At 37.4% G+C, this 23123-nt stretch overlaps 1 protein-coding gene across 2 annotated transcripts in view; it reads left to right on the forward strand.

Moving 5' to 3' along the window:
• The first annotated feature begins 7201 nt into the window (after positions 1 to 7201).
• LOC134565586 (uncharacterized protein C3orf26 homolog) overlaps positions 7202 to 23123 on the forward strand; it is a 174597-nt gene continuing 158675 nt past the window's right edge. The window contains exon 1 of one of the 2 annotated variants that reach the window (XM_063425207.1): positions 7202 to 7299. In XM_063425207.1, coding sequence (XP_063281277.1) covers positions 7233 to 7299 — 67 coding nt within the window. In that variant the 5' untranslated portion in view covers positions 7202 to 7232. Of the gene's footprint in view, positions 7300 to 8010; positions 8166 to 23123 lie in introns of those variants that run through there. The other variant, XM_063425208.1, reaches the window with a different exon arrangement.

Here is a 23123-nt window from a genome sequence, read left to right on the forward strand (position 1 = left end):
AGGAAAGAGGCAGAAAGCCAAAAAGTAGGATTTAGATTGAAGAATTTAAAATGTGTCTCTTGTATTCCCCGTCCTTTAGTGTATACCTTGAATAAATATTGATGACAGAAGGAAGAAATAGTGGAAATAAGCACAAAATTTGTTATTGAAAATCCACGAAGCATTAACAGGAGTGAGTGAAATAAACTCCTTTTATGTTGGTGGGTAAATTAGACCATTGAAAGGCATTCTATACACTCCTAAAGTAGTAAGTAGGTGCATCCACAATTAATTTATTTGCAGCATTTGAATTTTAGTCTTCATCTCAGCTTAACAGCTTAAGCTGTTCTCTGCCTGCTTTTAGTATGTTTTGTCATTTTGAATATAATGCTATCAATAAGGGAAGTTATTTATTTGGGGGTGTTTTCTGCAGGGAAGTTATTTATTTGGGGGTGTTTTCTGCAGGTATAAAGACAAATGGTGGTTAAGATGTTTGCATTTCATTAACAAGACAGACATCTTCTAGCTATCTTGCATATATTTACCCTGAGTGCAGCCTGGAAAAGGTACTTATTCTTTAGTCAGAAAATTCCAGGCAACCCCTTGCATGGTTACTGAGTACAGACTTGCTGAGACCTCTGCTGCTTATTTGTATGGGTGATCCTGCTGTGTCCTCTTTGTTTCTAAGAAAGTTCAGATTTGGGTGCCTCATCAGAAAACTTTCAAATTATTTAATACTAACCCTTCCCAAATGGTTTTGGAGATAGAAAACATCTTATTTGAATTTAGCAATGGACAGACCAGGATATTACTTAATTTGCTATTCTAGGGAGAGTTAATAATCAAATCCAAACAAAAACAAAATAACCTGTGATTTAGCTGACATTGCTCTATTCAGTTCCTTGGCTAATGTTTGTGGAGGCTCACAATTTGTCTAGTTTTTCTCAAAAGTATTATGCCAGTATGGCTCATTTGAAATACAAGCTCATCTAGGTGCCCTTGGAATGGGAAATATCTTTAGCTACAAACTCAGCCTTTCTGCTGGGACTCTGTTTAAAATGACAGGACAGCTGCAGGTGCAAGGTGCTGTCTATGAGCAGGCTGGGGAGGTGCTGCTGTATCTGGCTCTGATTTGCAGGGGGAGTCAGGAAGTTACTCAGTGGGGGCTAGGTAGGAGTTAAATGTCACTGCCTACTTTTTATATGTATATATGTGTGTATGCAAGCATAAATATATAAATCCTTAGGGGTGAGAACTACTGTTTCTGTCCTGGTTTTGTCATTTTTTTCTTCCCTTCCCTTTGCAATGGTTTTATTTTTCTGCAACTTTCCCTTCACCTGCACACACCCTGTTTCTGTAGTCCATATGAAAATTGCCTGCATTTTTGTTCTCCCACATGAAACAGTTGTTTTAGGCCATAAGCAACTTTGAAGAGGAGGACTTCTCAAAAGCTGGTGATCAAAAATGCATCCTCACAATCTAGTTCTGTTCTGGAGTTGCAAGGAACACAGCTCAGATAGTGCTGGTGATAAGCTTATTGGTAGTCTGGGAACAGGGAATAGGGAATGCAAGTCTTTCTGTTTATAAGTCTGTGTTTACATCTGGGGATGGTCAAAATACAAACTCCTCATTTCTTAATAAATTCCTCTCTGCAATACAAAAGCGCACATCTGTGATCTTCTGCAAAGCAGCTTTATCAAAGAGCATCAGCTGAGTGTGTAATGACCTGACTTCCTTCTCTTACATTGTTATGACTTACAGGACATTGTACAGTGCTACCAAAGCCCTTAACAGCGCTTGGATATATTATTAAAAAAAATTCTGGACTGCTATAATATGAAAAGCTTATTTGTATCTGAGGCAATGAATTGAGTTACAAAGTTGAGTTCCTTTACTACGTTTTTACAGTTTCTTTCAGTATCTGTAGGTGGAATCCTGGCACTGGTGAACTATACTGAAGAGGGAAAAAAAAAGTCTTTGGGCAGGCAGCTATACCTGTCTCATTCTCTGTTGCTCCCTGAAAATGGATTCTGTTTTCTTAGTTACTGCACATAGTTTTGCACAGAATTGGTGCATTTGCAAGTATTGTGACAGCAAAAGGAGCTGTTAATTTGTAGAAAATGGAGACCAAAAGAAAATCTTATTAAATCATTGGTGCATCCAGTGTCAATGCAGGGCTGCTCTCTGCAGCTGCTTGCAGTGACTTTTTTCTAGTCTCTGCTTATCGTTTTGTATTGTTTGTTTGTGCCCACGTTCTTTCAGGATTCTATTTAGAAAAATAGAACCTGGGAAAGATGGAAGATTATGTGAGGCAAGGAGAAGATAGGAGAAAGAAGCTAAAAGTCTTTGAGGCAGTTTTTTAGACTTTATCTTAAACTATCTGAATTCCTCCCATTACTTTCATCGTTAAACTGCTTCTCTTTCTTTTTTCTTCCCATGGCGTTTCATAGCAGCAGTTCCAGTGTCCTTAAACCCATAACCTATCTATTGCAGCATTTGACCCCTTCTTTTGGCCATTTTATATCTAAGATAAATAAAGGAAGTTAGAACTTGGGCCTCAGTTCAACAAAGCACTTAAAACTTAGCCCTGTGTATTTTTGTTGAAAAAGGAAAGGACTTCAGCAGAAGTCTGATTTTAATGATATATTGAAATGCTTGGCTGAATTGGGCTCTTGGTCACATTTACTTCATGTAGATATTGTTGAAGCTTTGGGTTAGATATTGTTGAAATTCTCCCTGGGGTCTAAATCTTTGGGTTACTTTCATATTCTAAAAATAAACATCTACTGAAGTACAAATACTGTCAAAGATTTTATTAGTATTTTACATTACTTAAAACTGTTCACTTTTTTGGAGGTGGTCTGCTTAAGTTTTGCATGTGATACCTGGAGAACTGAAACATATGCAGAACTGACAAGTTGAATTTTATTGCCTTGCATAAATGGGGTTTGATATTTAATGTTTTAATGACTCATGTGAGCTCAAGGATTTTTCTTAAATGTGTGCTCAGCCTTGTCTCTGAAATCTGTGGGAGTTAGGACATTACTCAGTGGAAGAAGATTCACTCTAATTGTTTCTTAGATTATTAGCATCCTTCAAAAATTTTCTAATTTATCTTTATTATTTCTGATAGCATTGTGTTTGATTCTTTAGCTTTCATCCAGAAGGTGTTTCAGGGCTTCATATCCTAATGTAGAGATTAATTTCTGAATATTGCAAAGAGAAATATGGAGGTTATTATGGCTTATTTACAGTCTGAAATGTACTGACAACTGATAAATGCATGTGGAAGGCAAGGGGCAGAAGTAGGGGAAAGTTCTAAAGATAACATTCTTCAGATTCATGTGTCTTTTACTATGGACCATGGGTGGAAAGAGATTCATATCTCCATTACTCTGTGGCTTTAATTTTTTTTGGCAGCAGGCAGAAATATTTTTTCAAACTCTCCTATTGTTTGCAGATTCCATTATTCTCCCTTTTTTTTTTTTTTGGCAGATACAAATAAAATTCCTAGCCAAATGTTAAGGATAATTAGATCTCTTTATGTTGGGTGCTGTATTGGGAAGTTGATGACTGCACCTCTCAACTACTAATGGCTTCTCAGGAGAACTTGCAAGTGCTTCATATCTGCTTGGGAGATGGTTTCATTTTGTGTATGGGACCAAGGCAATTTTTTATGAAAAAGACAATTTTTGCATGGCAGGGTTTACCATGAACAAGGATGGATAGAATTTAATTTGTATGCCTTCCTCTACTCTATATAAACCATATATACCCAAGTAATCTTTTCTCCGTGATAAAATGAGATAGTGTTTTTTAGTTCAGGAAAACTCTGTACAAGAGTGTATTTTAAGAAGTAGTTTGGGATTGGAAGTTTGTTTTGTTTGTGATGGGTTCTGCAGTGAGATTTTTTTTTATCAGCCCGCCCCCACCCACAAGTGTGCCTGTCTAGTTGGGCTATTTCTGGAGGCACGACAGCCATTTCAGTATTAATGCAATAGCAAAAGTGAGTTGTAATCCTGTGAAGACTTAGGACCCTGGAAGGTGCTTAGTTTCATGTCTGTAAACATGAAGTAGAACATATTTTACATGTCTGTCTTTAGTCATTAGACTGCAGAAGAAATAACACTATGTACTACTTTTCTTCATCCGTTTCCTTTGACTTCAGTCAAAGCAAGATTCTTTTTGTAGAACTTAAGGGAAGTGGTATGGCTGAAACATTCTGGGCTTCAAGTCTGGCTCCACATGAATCCCTCTTTTTTATGTATTAGTCTAAGCTGTGAGTTCAGTCATTTTATTCAAAGATATCAACTCCTTTTCAGAGCAGTATAATGCTTGTTTGAATAAAAACTGTGCAGGTTTGTTGACTGAACTTTTCACACTGCCATGAATTGAGTATGGTGCCAGTGGAGGATGCTTCCTTCAAAGCTTTGATGATAATGAGGTGAAAAGGTGGCTCAGGTTATTGCAGGCTCTTGCAGCTCCTCCATATCGGGCACCATCTCTTCCCTTATGCTTTTCCCTTCACGTCTGTTGTTCCTGCACTTGTTGGGGATGATGCTGTTCCAGCAATGTCTTGGAGAGCGAAGCCCAGCACACAGGTAGAAGGGGTTTGCATTCAGTGCATTTCTTGCGGGCTGCAGGTTTACAGGAGCCTCCTGAGGCCATTGGCTGCTTTGGAAGCACAAGGCTGTCAGGCTTGGATGCAGCATCGGAACTGGAAGAAGGCTCGTTGGTGCCATTGATTTTATGCAAAGGGGAGTACAAAGCTGTCATGCTTTTTTCTCTTTTTTTGGTGGTTAAGTAGAGAGAATCCAGAAATAAAATGTAGCATGAAGCCTACATGTCATTGTTATAATTTTGTTGAACAGGCTTCTCTTGCCTCCTACTGATTAACCCAGTGAAAACAGAGCTGTTAAAGAGCTTTTTTGAAAGGGAGTAAGGCTGTAGAAGAATGAGTATGGTTGCTAAGGAAGGCAAAATTTGCAAGGAGAGAATGTATTTTTTTGTTGGGCTGAGCAGTGTAAAACACAAACATGGTTTTGTGCCCAGAGGCCCTTCTTTAGGTCTCCAGATGCTGCATCTATGTTACAAAATCTATGTCATAACAGACATATTGTCTGCATTGATAAATCCCCCCCTTAGGATTCCTGGTAAGAGATACATTCAAAAAGGCTTTTCTTATTCTCTGGAATTTCAGTAGCTGTATGTTAGTTCCTGTTCAAGGCACAGTGCTTCAAGTTATTGGTGATTTTGGTACCTGTTCAAGGAATACGTGTTGAAATAACGCAGAGGCAAATGTATCCTATACAGGCTGTTTTAGATTGTGGATTCCTAGGGATGTAATGTAGCTCGTAAAACTTTGATCCCATTGGGGTTCAGAATTGCTGAGCTATCTGATGGATTCATAGTTCAGAAATGTGACTTAGTTGTGCGGTTCAGTTCCCTGGTCTGGAAAAGTATTTACAGAATTTCTTGACCTCCTAGGGTGTAGTCACATGTAGCTCTTTGTGTTAGTCTTGCCCACAGCAGGTACTGTTCGAGGAGTCTCTTGGGCTTGGGGAAATGTATTTAGCAGACTCAGACACTCCACAGCTCCAGAGTCTGCAATAAAAATTTTACAAAACCCCGGAGTGAGGAAGGGGAACAAATACAAAAGGGTATTAATTTGGATTTTTTACAGCAGCTGGCATGAGACATATCAGCCTTAAGAAGCATTACTTTCGACTCGGCAATATTGAAGTTGTGTCATTATCTGGGAACACTTTTATTGATCTCATGTCTCCGGGTGTTATGTCAACAGGATGGACTATTGCTAAGAAAGTCTTTTAGGAGATGAACTAAATGCTTGAATAGCCTACAACTCGCTTCATGCTTGAAAACTGAACTAAAGCACAAAATAAAGTGGTTTAAGGAAATTCTCATCCAGCACCTGAAGGAAAAGCAAAATTTTATTTTAGTCCCTAAAATCCTATGCTGTTTAAACAGTCTTCCCTGCAGCTCTTCCCACTGCTTTATAGTCTGCTTTATTTTGTGGAGCTTTTTTAGTTGTTTAGTACTTTTATTTTTAACCTGTTTTGTTCAGTTACTATTTTTAGTTGTAAGCTTCTGTATTTAAACTTGTTTCCCCTGGGTAACTTAATTGAAAGCATTTTGACAGAGCATAATTTCTGGCTTCTGTTTGCTTTGGCCAGTGAACTCAGGAGCTTCTAATACGAAGACTAATAATAATTAGATAAGCGATAGTTAGAGTCCATCCAAATTTCACTTGTAAAGTGTGTGGTCAGGATGGACTGTGTAGAATTGATTAAAGAGAGCCACGTATTGGGTTCTTTCTTGTAGTGATACAACTTCATGTAAGTGAAATCTGTAGTGGCATCTTCTGCCATGAAATCTCATAATACATTTGATAATTGCTAATAATTTATCTTATAAGCAGACTGTACTATTACTTGAGAAAAAAATAAACCAGCTAATTTCTTAAATGGATTCAACGAAAGAACATAAACTTTAGTACTTTTAGATGACTCTACAGAAGCAAGATTTAAGCACTGTAAATTTGTAGATCTTTGGGTTATTTACCCCCCTGCCCCCACTCCAATAAATACAGAACTATATGTACAGGTAAATATTTGTGCATAACTCTAGCCAGTAGCAAGGACAGAGGAGAAAAGTGGTTGTAGTTATTGTAATGCAGTACTTATGGTAGTAGTTATGCATTCCTCTTGTGTTTAACTTTTGAAATGATACAGAAATGTCTTGATTCCATTTATAATAAACAGAAGCCTAGAACTAGAAAGCGGCAAAAGAACAATTATATTTTTGAATTCCTACTGTGTGTTATACTGGTTAAATCCAGATCCAGTTGTGCATGACCTCTTCATTTGATTGAAGTTTGGGACACATGAAATTTGTTAGTTCTTTTCTGTTTTATTTTTCTGATTTTAATTGGTTTTATTTCAAATTTCCATAGTACATGGGCAGAGGCTATTCTCACATAAAACAAATCAGTCTTTAATATTGCTGCTGAGTAAAGAGGAGCATACATGAAGCCAACACTACCAAAATAGGAGGAGTTATTTTGCTAGAAGCCTAAGATGTGTCCAGAGTGACGCAAGGTTAGACAGAGCCTGACAAGAATAAACACTTTGAGAGCTATAAAATTGCTTTGACCTTGGGGCTTGGGAACCTAAGTGGAGCCTTAACTTTTAGCTATCTGTGTGTATGTAAATCAAAGCAAGTCATGCCCAGAAATGTTGCTGAGTATATTTTTCTCAGCAGTCAGTGTGACGGATGGTTGCAGTTCTTGGAACGCTTGTGGTAGGTGCAGGTATCCCTGGAGCAGAACCACGCATAGCTCAGGGGCTTGTGGAAACCCTCATCAGGGGCTTTGCTCGTGGAGAGCACAGCCTGAATTGCAGGGTTGGAGGGAATTCTGAGGTGCCTCCAGATCTGTTGGGAATCACTCTGAAAAGCTGATGCAGTTTTACACAAAGGAGTTGTGGATATGTCTGATCTTCAGTGAATGATGGTTCCAATGGGTTTTGGCTTCTTTCAGCTAGCTAATATTTAGAATCAATGACTGAGGAATGGTAGTGATACCTTAGCTTTAAATGATATCCTGGTCTGTATTGCTTGTATATTGATGTCATAGAATTTGGGTCATTTAGTCAAACTTGGACTCATTACTTTTGCTTCGATATTGAGCTTTCTTGGAAGCATTTTCTCTATTTTAGGTACTTACCAAAGCAGCAAAGCTGCCCATTTTTGGTAGTGAATTCTACCGGCTTCAGGGAATAGCATTAACATAAATAATAGAAAAAGAAATGGGGAATCTTGTTTGTGAATCCTTTTGCAAGTACAATAATTTATTTCTTTTCATAGCTGCAGTATAAAAGAGACCAAATCACCTTGTGAAGTTGTTTGTTTTGGTTTTTTTTAACTACTGCACCAGCTATTAACAAGTTTCTTCTCTTCTCTTCTCTTCCTGTGCTATTTTCTGCCTCTGTCTGTTTTTTATGCGCATCTAGGAGCCAAAACCAATAAAAGATGCTAATGTTGGTCAGGTGAGGTTCCAGTTTGTCGTGTTAGAAGAAGAAAATCCATTAATGGATTATTGGAAGGTGAAGGGAGGCCGTGTGAAGATGCCAATGTCCAGTGGAGTGACTAGGAAGGAATGGTCAGAGGTATTTTTAGCATTTGTACTGGAATGCAGGGAGGCTCATTGATTGCACTTTCATTCCCTGAGGGAGGTCAGTGGGAAAAGGAAGAGGTCCAGAATCGGGAAGTAATCCACACACAATTGCAAATGTGTGCTTTTCACTTTTACATTCATCTGAGCTTAGAAAGGAAGATGCCTGGGGTTTGCATTTCTGCATGGACTTATCTTAGAAATCTTGTGTTTCAAATAGGGCCAACTTGTTACTGTCATTTGCATGGCATTGAGGACAGAGGAAATGGTCACAGCTCTCATAATGAAGAAAAATGTTCACTTTGTTTTCTAGTAGAGCTTTGGGGTTGGTTTTTTTATCTGCCTTCATTCTTCTGACCCTGACATTGTTCTCTTGCTCACTATTCATAGTAATTTCTTAATTGACAGTGATTTTACTCAGCTGATAATAGAACCTTATTGTTTTGTTGTGTATTTTTCTGGTGAATATTTCAATGTTTTATTTTCACTAAACTTTTCTTCTCTTTTAAAAACCACTTCTTCATTGACCTGAACTGTGACAGCTGCTGTATCTAAACCCCCATTGGGTGACAGTTCTTTTAAAGTGTATGTTTGTGTGCATGGTTTTATGACATTTAGAGGCTATTACTGTTTCTACTTTGATAAACAATGAATGTATTGGGAATGTGTTCATGTGCAACATTTGAATGCAAATCCTAAGTTAAACACCTTCATAACTCTCAAGCTATGTGTGTATTGGTACAAGCTGGAATTACACATATAATTTCTCTCTTAGCAGTTGCACAGATCTCATAGGTGTTCTTTTGGCTGCTGCCTTTTGGGTGTACGCGTTTTTTAAAGTTGCCCAAAGAAAACATTTTTTCTTTCTTGTTCACAGATGCAATTTGGGAGAGAATTTTATTCCATTTTTTGAGAGCCTGTAAATTCAAATGAAGTTGGGTTGGGTTGTTCTGTGTGGTTTTTTTGTGTGACTAGTTTGGAAGAAAATTGTTTTCTGTTCTTGGTGTCAGAAAGTTTGTAAGTGCCACAGAACAAGCAAACCATGAAGGGGGACACAGCTTTTGAGTAGCTGAGTGGTTCAAACTGAAAAGTGCTTGGGCTTCTGAATTCTGTGGTTCACAGTGAGCATGCTCAGATGTTTTGTTACTTCCAAAGAAATATGACATCATCTTACTTGCAAAGTCACTAGGCTATAGCTGTCTTTACATCCAACTGAGTTCTCAAGTGGGATATCAAATACATGCATTACATAATCAGAACAAAGCCTTTATTGGCTGATTGTACCCTTAGGGTGGGATGCTGAATGGTAGTTGCATATGGAAGACATAATCTTGCAGAATTAACCATTTCTTAACCATCCTGTCAGCAGTTGTGAAGTGAAATAAGAGCCTGGTGATAGGATTCACTTGGGAAGGGTGTAGCTAAAAATTTTAAATTGGTTTAATGAGTTCATCATCTTTCTGTAAAGCACTTAAATGTATTGAAACAAACAGAAAGAACCAGAAGAGTTTTATGGATATATTTATAGATCGATTTGCTGAACTTTCATGTGGTGGAATTCCTGTTGTTAATGAATTCAAAGGAGGTAGACCAATTTCCACCCAGTCTTGGTTTTAATTTACTGGAAAATGATCCACTTAAAAATACTGGAAATAAATATTTTGGTTATGGAATATTAAATTTATCTTTCTAAACTAATTGAAGCACTTTTTAGAGTTATTCACTTGTTAAATATCATGTGTGCAATATATGTGTCTGGTGATTTTAATTGGTCCAGTTCAGAATGATCTGGTTTTTAATAAGACCTTTTTTTTGTGAAAAGTATAATATAGAGCTTATAATTCTCAGGCTACATGAAAGTGATACCAGAGTTTGGTCTTTTATTGATTGTCGTGGTATTTTTTGTGATCTCAGTCTAGCTTTAATGAACCTGGATTTCATAAACCTCATTAAATAAATTAAATAAACAGGTAAGTCCTTACTCTGGGAAATGAGACCACATTAAAAAAACAAAAACAAAAAACAAGCAAAACCCCCACATTAAAAAATCTGAGCTTTATGTTATGACCTACATGTGATTTCCTGTGTTATCTTAATGCAGTTTTTGTATGTGGCTTCGGGGTAAAATTGCACTGAACTTTCAAATTACAACTGCTAGTCAGCCTTTGGGTATGTGTACCTTTTACACTGGAAGGTGTTTTTCAAGGAAAAAGCTGACTGAACCCAAGGCATGGCTTTTGTTCCTCTCTTCACTCTTGTACTGCTCCCAGACTAAAGTAGGCTCCAGTATGAGTAATCCATCAATATTGACTTTGCTGTTGAGGGACGTTTTTTGAAGAGTGGGAACTTGTTGACATGTTCTTTTTGTTACTGTGCCTGTCCCAACATATCCTTAGAAATAAAAAATATTGATTTGGTCATTTCACAGAATCCCCCCAGTTCATCACCACATCCATTTCAGATGGACAGTGCTCCAATAAAAATCTTGAAACAAGATAGTGATTTTGGAAGTGTTGGCCTCAAAATACTCTCCTTGGTGCTTCGAGGAGCACTGGGACACAGGTATGTGTAGTACTGAAGATCCTCAAGTGAAAAGCAAGGCATGTACAGCAGAATTTAAAACTTCCTTGTATTTTTGTCCAGTTACAGCAGACAGTGTAATTCTTTAAGTTTTTTTTTTTTTTTTTGGAAATGCATACCCAGGACAGCATGGATGAGAGCTCAGTAGACTTAATAAAGCTAATATGCAAATTTTTGATGAATGCAAGTTTCAGCTGTTATCCATTGGATGGGCAATAGATGATATTTAGCATCCTACCAACTTGCTTTCCTTTTACTTATAAGCTGTTCTGTTTAGAAAAGTGGAGAAGGGGTGAGCCTGTGTGACATTTTCTCACTGACAGTTATTCCTGCAGGCATCTTTCTGTCTCAGTCTCCCAGTGATATTTATACCAGTGGTGCAGCAGACATTGGGACAAAGGATTACTAGTTAATTTGGAGAGCTAAATATACATGTGACTGGTGTGTTAAGGAAAACATCACCACAAACACCCTCCAGGTTTTTGTAGGGAAGCATCAGCCTGTAGGATTTCTCTTTTTGACAGTGGAGCTTGCTGCATGACCTTTCTGCTTTTTGGCCTCTCTGAATTAATCCTGAATACTATCAGAAATGTAGGGAAAAGCATAATTCTACATGAATTGCAGTCAGGTTCATGGGACACCTTGGAAGTAACAAACATCATACCCTGGGGTGAAAATTTGGTTTAAAAACCAGGTAAAAATAACCCAGCATGTCCAAGAAAAGTTAATAATAAAGCTAAACAAAAGTAAGACGTGCTGGATAGTTCCCATTCTTAGCATAAACCCATGTCTTTAAGTAACTAACCGTGGCTTTGCAATATTTAAAAAATACCAGGTTTCAGGCTGGGCATCTCTGTTGGTTTCATTACGCTCTTGAGAATTTAAATGGAAGTAAAAGGTAATTCTTGAATCTCGATTATGCAGTTTAGGTAATTTTCTGACATTGAATGAATGGCTCCCTTTTTGTCCTTTGGAAACCTCTGTCTGCATCTCCTCACATTAAAATCAAACCAACAATCAAGAAACCCTAACCAAACAAGAGAACAAAACAAAACCTTGAAATCAGTGAACCAAAGAAATGAAAAACAAAACCAGAAAAGATCGACTACTGTTACGTAGTGATTGTGATGCTGATAATCAGTGCAAGAGCATCAGAGAAGAAAATAATGAAGTTTTATTTTAATTCATTGTAGTTCATTAACACTTTTTATTCTATGAAACTTGTCTGGAAGCTGGGCAACATATCTGCTTTTGTGCTGTTTATCATTGAGTGACTCCTTTTGAAAATGCTCGGTTATTTAAAACCTATTTTAAAAATTTCTCTCTTGATGGACTAATTACTTCTGTTTAATAGTGCCAAGGTAATGGCTCACTTCTCTTTTAGTGGATAACATTCATTTTTCCCCCCTGCCTTCATCTTTTACCCTTTTTTTCTGCCCACCTTTCTGAAGAATTATCTGCATGATTTTAGCTTTTCGTGGTCTTCTCTTGACAACAAAAACAAGGGCATGTGTAGTCTTATAAATGTTTTTTGAGGTGCACTACCCTGGAAATGTGAAGTGTGTGCCCAAGCTGACCTTGGCAAGCAGGAGTTGCAGAGACAGAGACTGCAACCCCCTGGTAAACTGCGCAGTAAATTTACAAGAATGTTGGATCACCAGTGTTGATGCTTGGGGAAGCGATTCACAACGGAATCTTCCATCTAGAAACCTAAAGGAGAAAAAAATTATTTAAGGTGGCCTTTAAAAAGAAAAAAAAAGGTAAAGAATTGCTTCTCCAGTCCATAGCTGCAGCTATATATTTTGCAGCATGAGTCATAGATGACTTTATAGTTCTAGACCCCTTGCATAGGAGGAATAAACTTTGGGGAAGAGGAAGTTAAGAGAAAACAGAAGTGTGAACAACTGCTAATGGTGCTCTCTCTGGCTCCATTCAGTCTGCCATTCCATCATACTTGAAGGGGGTAATTCAGAGATTCCTTTCTTGGCATATAAGTGGCAACATATGTTTGAAACAGTGAGTGGAAAATGTAGGAAAAAAATGACAGGCATATGGCAATAGGAGGGCAAGGAAAAATTTGTTGCCCTAACGTTAGCCACATAATTGGTACACTTAACTTCTGAGGGACTGATTTATTTAAAGACAAAAATGTATGCTCCATTTATTCAGGTTTTCTATACGTGGCCTTCATCTTACAGTGCCTTCATAATTTCTCTGCTCTCAGAGGGAGTGAAAGGTGATAGGAGAGGTTCAGAGCCTCAGCCAAGGAATAGAGAGGGAAATCTGGATGCTGATAGACAAACCAACCTTCATTCATAGTCTCATTTTAAAAGAGGAAGAATTGAAAACCTCCTTTATTTTAATATTCAGTTCTGTGGCCTTTTTTTTACCATATCAAGTTAGCTAGAATGTTTATGGCTTAATGCAACATAAGATGTACTGCTTAATGAATAGAAGAGCTGTCCTGGAAACAGGTATCATCCAAAGTAGTGTTTCCAGTGTGCAGCAGTACATGCTGAGGTAACCTGCTGACTTTTTAAAAGAAGGATTTCTACCCACGCATACATCTGTGCACAATTGTGAGCAAAATGTAGACTCTCCAACTGTATGTGATGTGGGCAGAATGTGGATAGTTCCTTCTGTGTCCTCAGTTAATTTTGTGCCCTGACTGGAATAATTCATTTCAAGGGAGAGTGTTGTCGTGAAGGTCAGGGTCAAACCTGGACTTGCAGAGTTTCTGATGACATGTAAAATGTGTGTTTAGGAATGCTCTTTGGCCTGAAGCTGAAAACTCTACAATCCAAATAATATATTCTCGAAAATGCTTGGGAGGAAATCAGTCTGTTTTCTTTCTGTTGAAAAATGATTTATCAGAACCCTGGGAGAATGTCTCCCACCACATTTGCCTTTGGAACTGTGGCCTCTTTTCTGAAGAGTGGTGAGGCCCTTGGAGAGCTGTAACTTGGCAACTGATTGATCTTGTTATGGCCCTTATTCCTTGGGGATCTTAGTCCTTGCGTGGAAAAGGAAAATTCACTAAACTACATTTTAATTTTGTTCACTCTTCTTTCTGACCTCTTCTGGCTCTGGGACTTTATGGTCTAGTGGTTTAATTTTGAGATGCTAAGTCCTATGTGAGATTATAGAGACTGGTAAGTCGATTGCATTATGCTAGCAAGTGTGGCTTATTCTGCGATGTGAAGGACAGATACCCTACCAATCTTATTTAAATTCAGAAAGTATGCTGTGTTAAACTTCTAAAAATAGATTAAAAGCCAGCTCTAGCTTTTAAAAAAACAAAACCAAAACAATGAAAACAGCCTCCATAATTAGCATTGTGTTAACAAGTAACACTCCGGAAACTTGAGAATCTGAGCTAGTATCTCTACCAGAGTAAATGACATCACAAATACTGTCAGCAAAATTAATTAAAACAAATGTTTTGAAAGGAAACCTGTTTATGCTATTGTGGTCATTACCCATGTTAGCAAAAAGCCAGGAAAATGCATCGGAAATTCATAGAAATCTTTGGAGTTCAAAAAGAAGAAAATAATTTCTTACTATATGGAGAGAGCAACCTGTGCAACAAAAAAAATTAATGTACTACTTGTTTGAGAAGAAAGAGGAGACATTTTAAAAGAAGTTTTAGGAAAATTATTAAATATTTTCTATTTTGTAGCTTCTCTATGTCTTATTTTACTTACATGCAAATGCATTCAAATGCCCTGTAATTTTGGGGGGTATTTTGTTTGATTGTTGGCTTTTTAGTTGTAAATTGACTTTGGTTGAATCACTTCCATGCAAGCAGAATTCTGCAAATGTGCAGACTACAGCAATGCAGGTCAGAAGCGACAAGGACATTTATCCTTTCTGTGAGGCTCTGCCTCCTAATTGTGCATCAGTTTGAAGAGTGCATTTAAAGAGGTTTGGTCCTTCTGCTGCTGTGGTCATGTTTTGGTTTCTGAGCAACTAACATTCTGTATCATAAACACTTCAGCTGATTGGAGTTTTTCCTTGGACTGGCCATCACATAAAATGCTGTGAGGACTTGTCATGTTTGAGGACGAGGTTTTTGCTTCAGCACATTGGCTAAACCATCCAAACTGTGACCGGCTGTCAGGTGTCAGGAGGGAATCAGTGCATGGCTCTTGTGTTGTTGAGCTCCACCACCATGTAACTGTAGTCTCAAGGTGTGACATCTTTATGGTGTGGGAAACTCCAAATGGTTTGTACAGCTTTTTAAAGCACCAGGGTTGTTGGCTGGTTGTGTGCCATGAGAGGCAGCCATGCAGTAGAAGGGCAGATTTCCAAGGGATGTGTATGGGCTGCTTGTGGGTATGGAACACACGTGCACATGTAGTTATTTCTTGTGGAATGCCAGCAGTGAATTCATCCTTTTTCCCTTTCCTTTTCTTGAGTTGGTTCTACTGCTCCATTTTACTTCAATCACAATATAGTGAATGCAGGAGGAGAGACAGCCACTGCTGTCATGCCTCTCTGATTGAAGGCTGAAATCTGTGCTTTTATGCCACCTATCTTTAGATAAGATCCACCAATGTTTTGTCTTTTTCTAATAAAATGATAAATCCTTCTCTAGATCCAGCTGAGCTTTAGGCTCCTGTTCTTAGCAGGAGTACTGGGAATTAGTTGCCCTGTAAAAAAGTCACTCTTGTTTTTACTGAACTATTAGCTTCTAAAGGATAGCTTTGGATATTTGAAAAAGCTTTGTGCAGATGTGTAGCTCTGACTTTTGCATGTGTGACCTGTGCTGGTGCACAGCAGTGAATGTGAACTGTTTTGAGTATAGTCGCTAATTGAGTTGGATTTGGATACCATGGTGGGCTTCAATCTGCTTTTTCTAATGCTGAGAAGGTGAGATGTTCCCTCAGCTGCAACTTCTAATGGAAGTAGATTTTAGCTTTTTGAAAATTCTTTCAATCCTTTTATCCAGTGTCACTGGAGTTGTTTTTTCCAGTCTCAAATATAAGGTGTGTTAGTTTACTGTACTGAGATGAGTTTCTTCTATGGTTCTTGGGGATCACTATTCTTTTTTACTTCCCCATCCTGACTGGAGTGCTGATGCTGTTGTAGATTGTTTTTTATGTTGAAATTTTGCCTAGAGATGATTAGGAATTGCATACTCTGGAGAGCTCTCTGAATAAACTAAAGAGGCAGACAACAAATCTAATGCTTTGGGAGTTTATTGCAAATTATAATTTGAAGTTTGTAAATATTCTAAGAAGAGGATGCAACGTGATTAGAGTAGACATCTCATGTAAATATTTGGGCTTTAAAGTCTAGAATGTCTTCTGATGTTGTTTTATACCATTTCCTTTTAAGCAGAATGTTTGTGTGTTTTTAAAAGATGTAAACTCCTAGGATGCTAGCTTATTAGTGTGGAGCAATTAAAGTGTGCAAAAATATCTTACCTGTATACCAATGAAATAAATATTTCAACAATGTAAGTAGATGACAGTAATTGAAACCTAAATGCACTTGAAATTATGGTCACCAGGACAGGAATTTTACATTTCTGATTGATTCCTCCGTGTCTAGGAATAGGCATTACAAACTCCTTTCTCTTTGCTTCCTTCCAGGAATTCAAAATACCTTAATTTTTTTCCTATTGATTTATGTGTCTTAAGGGCACCAACAACAGCCATTGCTGTTTCATAGTGACTTGGAAGCAGAGAATAAAAAGATTTGTAAAGCATGTACTTGTTCTAGCATAATATCAGGACTCTTGGCATAGAATGCATAACAGAAGTGTAGGAGGCAAACTGTAGGGTAAGCATGGACAGAATTATTTGTTCTATAATAATGTCTCATTTTGGTTTCTAATCAAAAGTACATTTGATTTCAAAATAATATTTTTCCCTTCTTTTTCACGCATGCTGCTAAATCCTCAGAAACAAGTGTCAACCATTTCAGTGCATTTATTTTGCATCTAAAGGCTCAGCAGAATTTCCTAAACTTTTGGGCTTAGAAAATCCTGGTTGAAGTGTCATGATCTCTTTATTAATAAAAGGAACAACCTTTTGATGTACCTTTAGTTTTGAAGTTACCCTGGTTTTATATTACTAGAGGCTTTCTTTTTCCATAGTGCATAAACTAAAGAACAGTTCCTGAACAGCCTTCACTCTCCATTCATGATGCTTTGTGTGTGATGCATTTGATTGTGTCCTCTCTTAACATATGAAATAAGAAATTGTGCAGAGACAGTAGATGAGTGATTTTATAAATGGGTGTGAGAATTTCACTGGCTGTGGATGTTTCAGCTGAAAGGTGGAACGCAATAAAGAACATCAGATGTGCAAATCTGTAAAACAAAATGTATCTCAGTATACGTATGTGCAAAAACATGAGCGTGTTTATGTGTGTGTGTGTGTGTGTATATGGACTTAGTTCATCTACTGCATTAATGTCAAATTCCCAGAAATGTGGTGACAAGAGAGGACCGTTTTAGCTCATGTCAGGACAATGTGCTTTAGTAATTTCTCCCTCCCTGGAGAGCTTATTAAACACTAAACAAAATATCTCAGAATATAACTGATTGAGTGCCTTAAATTATGCCCTTTTGTTTGGCTCTTGGCCAGCTGCTCATTGCACAGGGCTGTGGCAAACAGAACCAGTAATTTACACTGACAGTATCATGCAGTTCACTCTGCAAGCTTCTCAACTCAGAACTTTTATAAAGTAAACATTCAAACAAACCTCAGGTTCTTAATGTAAACACATTTTGTAACTCTAAACTTGGCCAAACAGTTAAGAATCAAATATGGGTTGTATTTTTTCCCCTTCCCATGAAAATGTCCTTATATATTTTTCTTTTCCTTTGCTGATAAATAGGGATATCTCTACATGAGTAATGAGAAAAGACAGCAGTAATCAAAGAACTTTTTTTTGTTCTCACATTTCTTTTTTTTTAACCATGTGGCATTGGGACCAATTTCCTAACTGTTTTTTTTTTTTTTTAATTACCAAATGTATCCCAGTGAGAACTGTCACAAATTCCACCATATATGTCATATCTGCTTATCACATTCCACTTGGTCCAAACTCAGAATGCAAATTGTAATTTAGTAGACTTCTATGAAATGTATAATTTTCAGATATTTCTGTGATTTTGCTGTTTGCCCTCCCCCTCTCACCCCCTGAATTGGATGAATTAATTTTCTTTCAAGAGAGTGTTTCCTTAAAACTGAAATGTGAAGGCTAATGTGGAGGCAGAAGTAGAATGGTGTGAAATGTGAATGGGCAGATGCTGTTGATGTGAAACAGATAAGCAGGGTCAGAGCCATTAGTTAATACCTGCACACGAGGGACAAGTACCAGAAACTGTGCTGCAAGTGATTGTGGTATAAATAAAGAGCCCAGTACAGATTTATCCTTCAAATTGCTTAATCAAAGAGAGGTTATGGAAAGGAGCAGTGACCTAACTATGTCATCTACAGGTCATCACTTCCAGAATGGGATTTTAGTGTGTGTACAGATGCCTATCTTTAGTCACTTGAGTGGAGCTGTATTTCCTTGGACAACACCGAGATCTTGGGCACCAGCCCCAGAGTGGAGGCATCTGAACAAAGTCCCCCACTTTGGATCTATAGGCTGAATCCTGCCTTTAATGTCAAACATGGAACAGAGTTCATTTTTTTTGTTTCTGAGCATAATTTACAGCTGTACTCAAAAGTAGAGGGGGGACATGAGCAGTAGGAGGACAGAACTTGCTCCATGTTAGGCTTACTAGAAGGTGCTGTGATATACCTGCCATGAGATCATGTTCTGTAAGAATGGAGAAACAGAAACATCATCTGAACAGGAAGGGAAGGGTGGGATTCTTTTTGAGCTGCAATCAAAATTCCACGTTTTGCCGTAATGACTGCAAAACTACGTGCTCTTTATAGAGCTGATGACAAGAACAGAACAGGAAATTGAATTGAATGATTTTAATACTAAGGACTGAAGTATCTTAGAACAGATGGATCAAATAGAATGAACATTAAAAAACAAACAAACCAATGCACAAAACTTGGATCTGTATTTCTGTTAGTATATACCTTATGAAGTATTTATAAATTCCTCTAACATGTAGTTGTTTGTACTCTGTTGTTTGATGTATTTGTTCTGAATGCAGTGACAGTGAGTAAGGCTTGGCACCTGTAATGACTTTGAACGTCATCATTCCATTTTATGCAGGAAAGTGAGGAGTTTGTGTGAAATAAGGAAGTGCTTCTTGAGTGTTATACAGCAAATAATCAGCTTCTTCTTTCCCACTGCAATTATAACAGCTGAACAAACAAAATGACATGAAACGTTTCTTAAATAATTAAGGTAGATGTCTGAATGCTACAAGGAAGTGGAATGGTGTTCAAATGGTTCAGGATGGATTTTTTCTGCATTCCTGGTCTTAGTGTCATCTTGTGTTGGGATCCAAGTATTCCTCTGTCTTAAATTCTTAAAGATGTTTCAGTGTCTTAAATATTCATCATATAGATTTTGTCTAATTGCTCTTTTATTTGTGTGCATTCATTTGAAGAGGACTTGTGATATGTTCTCTCCAGCATTTTTTGAGATAAATGTAATTGAAGATATTTTTAGTATTTTTCTTTTAAAAACAAACAGCCTCTCCCTTTCTTCTTGGAGGTAGGAGAGCTCTGCTTTATTTGGAATAATTTTTAAAAGCCTAACTGTTCCCTTGAGCTCAGCATCTTTATTCCTCTCCCCATTATTTTTATGACCTGCTGCATGCCTTATTTCATTGGGAAGTCTGGCTGTGGCTCTCTAGGAGGATGAAGGCTGCATGCCTGAGCTCTTTTCAAACTATGACGCCACATGCTAGTACTTACTTCTTTAAAATCTGACTAAATATTTCATTATAGATCTTTTCGAGAGACTTACACATGGGTTCCCATGATCTCATTCTTTGATTTGTAGAAAGAAAAGAAGGAAAAAGTGAAGTGATATTCTACAGCTATCCAAATATTCAGCTTTTGCAATGGCAAATCAAACTTCTGATAGTGCTTCTTCGTTTGGGTGCAGTAAGGATAGGCAGCTGTTTGGGAAAGCAGCATTATTTGCTGTGGAAAAAAGCTGGCTCTTTGTACAGTTAAAATAAATGAGTTATGGAAGTTTGTTTCATGACTGGATTTGTTTTATTGACCAATAATGTGCAAGCTACCAGGTTTTCCACACTGCTGGGAGGAACACAAAGGTTTTCTGCAACATACTCTTATCGAGGTCAAACTGCACTCTTACTTACTATCCTGGACACTAAAAGATAACCTGTTTTCAAGAACCCACTAGATAATGAATAATTCAGAAGATTCTTGCATTTTAGTTGAAGTTAGCTTATGGATGAGGAAATGGGATGATGATGGATAGGTGCACAGGCTAAGAAACTCAGTTAAAATTGGCCTTTGTAAATATCTGTTTCAAACAATTGTATGTAAATAGTCAAACCTTCAAGGGGTTTTTAATGCACATTAAAGAGAAATGTATCCGTACTGGGAGAGGGGTAAATGAACTGCTCTCAGCTCAGTTAGTCTTGCGTAAGTTCAGGTACCAGGATTAACAGGATAGAACAGCAAAGCATTACTTGAGGACAGGTGGGGAAGGAGAGCAGACTTGGCACATGATTCTGCTTTTCCCTCAACTGGCTTGAGATTTTTGTGTTCACCACACACATGCCAGTTCTCTTCTTTAGTATTTTTTTCTTTTCTTGTTAAAAACTAGTGCTGCCTCCCGTTTCCCTGTCGGCTTTAAGGACCCACCAGCTAATAGTTCATCAGTTTTTCATGCTAGTTCTTTTAAAATACTTACATACCATTTAGTCCTGGTAATTGCTAGTAAACTTGTTGCTTTGTGTTGCACAAATTTGATTTAAAGCTTTTTCTGCTAGCAGTTTGGATTCAGATGTCTTCACAGACTCTTTCTCCATAAAAAGTCTAATGTGGAAACCTCCTTGGCTTCCAAAACATTGGAATCCAATGCTGTCAGTCAGGGACAAATGCAAATAAAAAAGAGATTGTGACAAACAAACCAATTTAATTTTATACTTCATTGTTCACAGGAGAAAGGTCTCCAGAATCTGATTTCAGCCCTTGTCATTGTTTTTAATTGATGATCAGTAGTCTAGCAATTACGTGATTATCTGTTCACAGAAGATTTGGATACGCTTTTACACAGATAAATACATTTCTCTTGTTTGGCTCCACTTTTCTGCTTTCGTTTTTATGTTGCAGCTGTACAGCTCCCACATCAGCATGATGTGTTCTCTAATTTTGGTTAAATATTTACCAATAGTATAATCATATTTCTCTGAATGTTCTTCCCACATAGTTTAGAAGTATAAAACCAAATTCTATCCATGACCACATTTACAACTGGACAGACTAACTTTTATGTTGGATTCTTAAAATTGCAAAGGAGCCCTTGCACCCTTGTTCTTTGACTGTTTGGTTTGTAGCTGTTTTTGTTTTGCAGTTTTTGTGTTTTGTGGGGGTTTTGTCTTTTTTGTTTTTTAATTCTGCTTGTTTGAAATGCTATTTGGTTAGACAGAGCTTTGCTATTTCCTGTCAAACTTAATTAGCTACTTAAATGCTTTAATTCCAAGAATACAGAGTTTTAATGATTGCATCTCTAATTGGTGTGTTATCTTGAACTGTACTTGCATCTGCACCTGCCAACTTTGTTATTTTTAAATAGTCTTCATCTCAATTTTGATCTTAAATACCAGTAGCCTGTGTTGTTTTATTTTAGATAAAGTTGTGCATCCTACTCCAAAAGTCTTCCGCAGTCTAATAAAACTGAATTCTTTCTTTCTGCACCATTTTTTCAACTACTTTATGAAATACGACTGTAATGCCAGAACCTGTGCTTTGGTACTAGAAATATTTAAAAGATGTAGCCATGGAGACAGTCTTCTTGTCAGGTGGCTAAAAAGCTAATTTTTTTTCTCCAAGCACTTTGAAAATTCTTTTATGTGTCGTTATTTTTATCATGAAAAGCTCCTTCTCAGTTTTCTCCAAGAAATTCTCTGGATATCTGCTATGTATCAAAAAACCACCTGTCTTTGCACTTAGTAATCAGAATACCCAAGGGCAAGGTTGTGTGTACTGTTTTGAGACTAAAATCTGTGCATTTGTAACCATTAAACAGCAGATTTTAATGAAATGCTGGCAGGGAAATCTGATGTTGTATGGAATTAGCTGAATTTTAAGACTGATTACACACAAGAAATTTTGACCAAACTAATCCTAAGATTTGATAATCCTTATAACCATGTGTGGAAAACAGGCTGATCCATGTAAAATAAATGTTTTATGTTGTGCAACTAGTAAAGGCTCAGTTTGGAATGCCTTCTTTTCTGTCTTTGTATTGGAATGCCTGCTTTTCTCACTTTGCATCTGAAGTTAATACAGAGCTAAAGAAGATGGGAATTCACAGAGATCAGGATCTTGAATCTGTAAGAACATTCCTTTGATGAAACTACTGAGTTACGCACCATGGTGTTGGATATTTGCAATTGCAAGAAATGACACATTCCAAAGTGGTATTGCAAACCTCCTTACCCTCTGGTAGACTGAGGGCTTAGGAAGCTAAATCAGCTCAGCATTTGTGCCCTTCTGTAGGTTCAGTTCTGTGTATTTCAATCATCCTTTATTCTAGGCCAGGTGCTACACTCAGGGAGACCTAAAGCACATACAGATGATCACAGCAATTTTCATTGTCTTTTCAGGAGAACTGAACTGTGTAGACTCAGAGTTTACTCACTGCTTCTTCATTCAGAGCTAGTGTTGGCTGCTACAATGTGTTCAGAGACCATGAGAAAACTGGGTTCTGCACCAAATGCAATCTGTATAGGGCTGATATTTCAGTAAGAGTTGTGTATAGCAATTAATAACATGGATTTATGGATGTGGTGCTGCATTACAGTGGTGAAGCTTTGATGAGCTTTGATAAGCATGTTTACAAGGTCCTTAGAGTTTTAACAGAGTGATTTTCATTAACTTAATTTATAACCTATAGTTTTTATTGGCTATACTTAAATCTAGCCTATAAGGATTTTGGAGGTTTATAGCAAACTTAGAGATATAAAAAGTTAAGTAACTTTATCCACTGAGTGTGTTTATCCAAATATGTCGTCAAACTTCTCAATTTCCCTTTTAGAAAGCCAGTTAGGGACAGACTGACTCATTCTCATTTTCTTGTCTGACAGAACACAAAGACATCCAGAGTTTAGCTGGCAAGACCGTTGAAAAAAAAGGGAGAATTTTAGGATTTCAGGGAGTGGGTCTTGCTTCTCAGTTTCTCAGTTGGATGCAAGATGAAATTTTGAAATGAGAAACATGTGAAATCTTGTCTAAACATTTAA

This window comes from Prinia subflava, unplaced genomic scaffold (genome assembly GCF_021018805.1).
Source record: "Prinia subflava isolate CZ2003 ecotype Zambia unplaced genomic scaffold, Cam_Psub_1.2 scaffold_59_NEW, whole genome shotgun sequence".
NCBI classification, from domain to species: domain Eukaryota; kingdom Metazoa; phylum Chordata; class Aves; order Passeriformes; family Cisticolidae; genus Prinia; species Prinia subflava.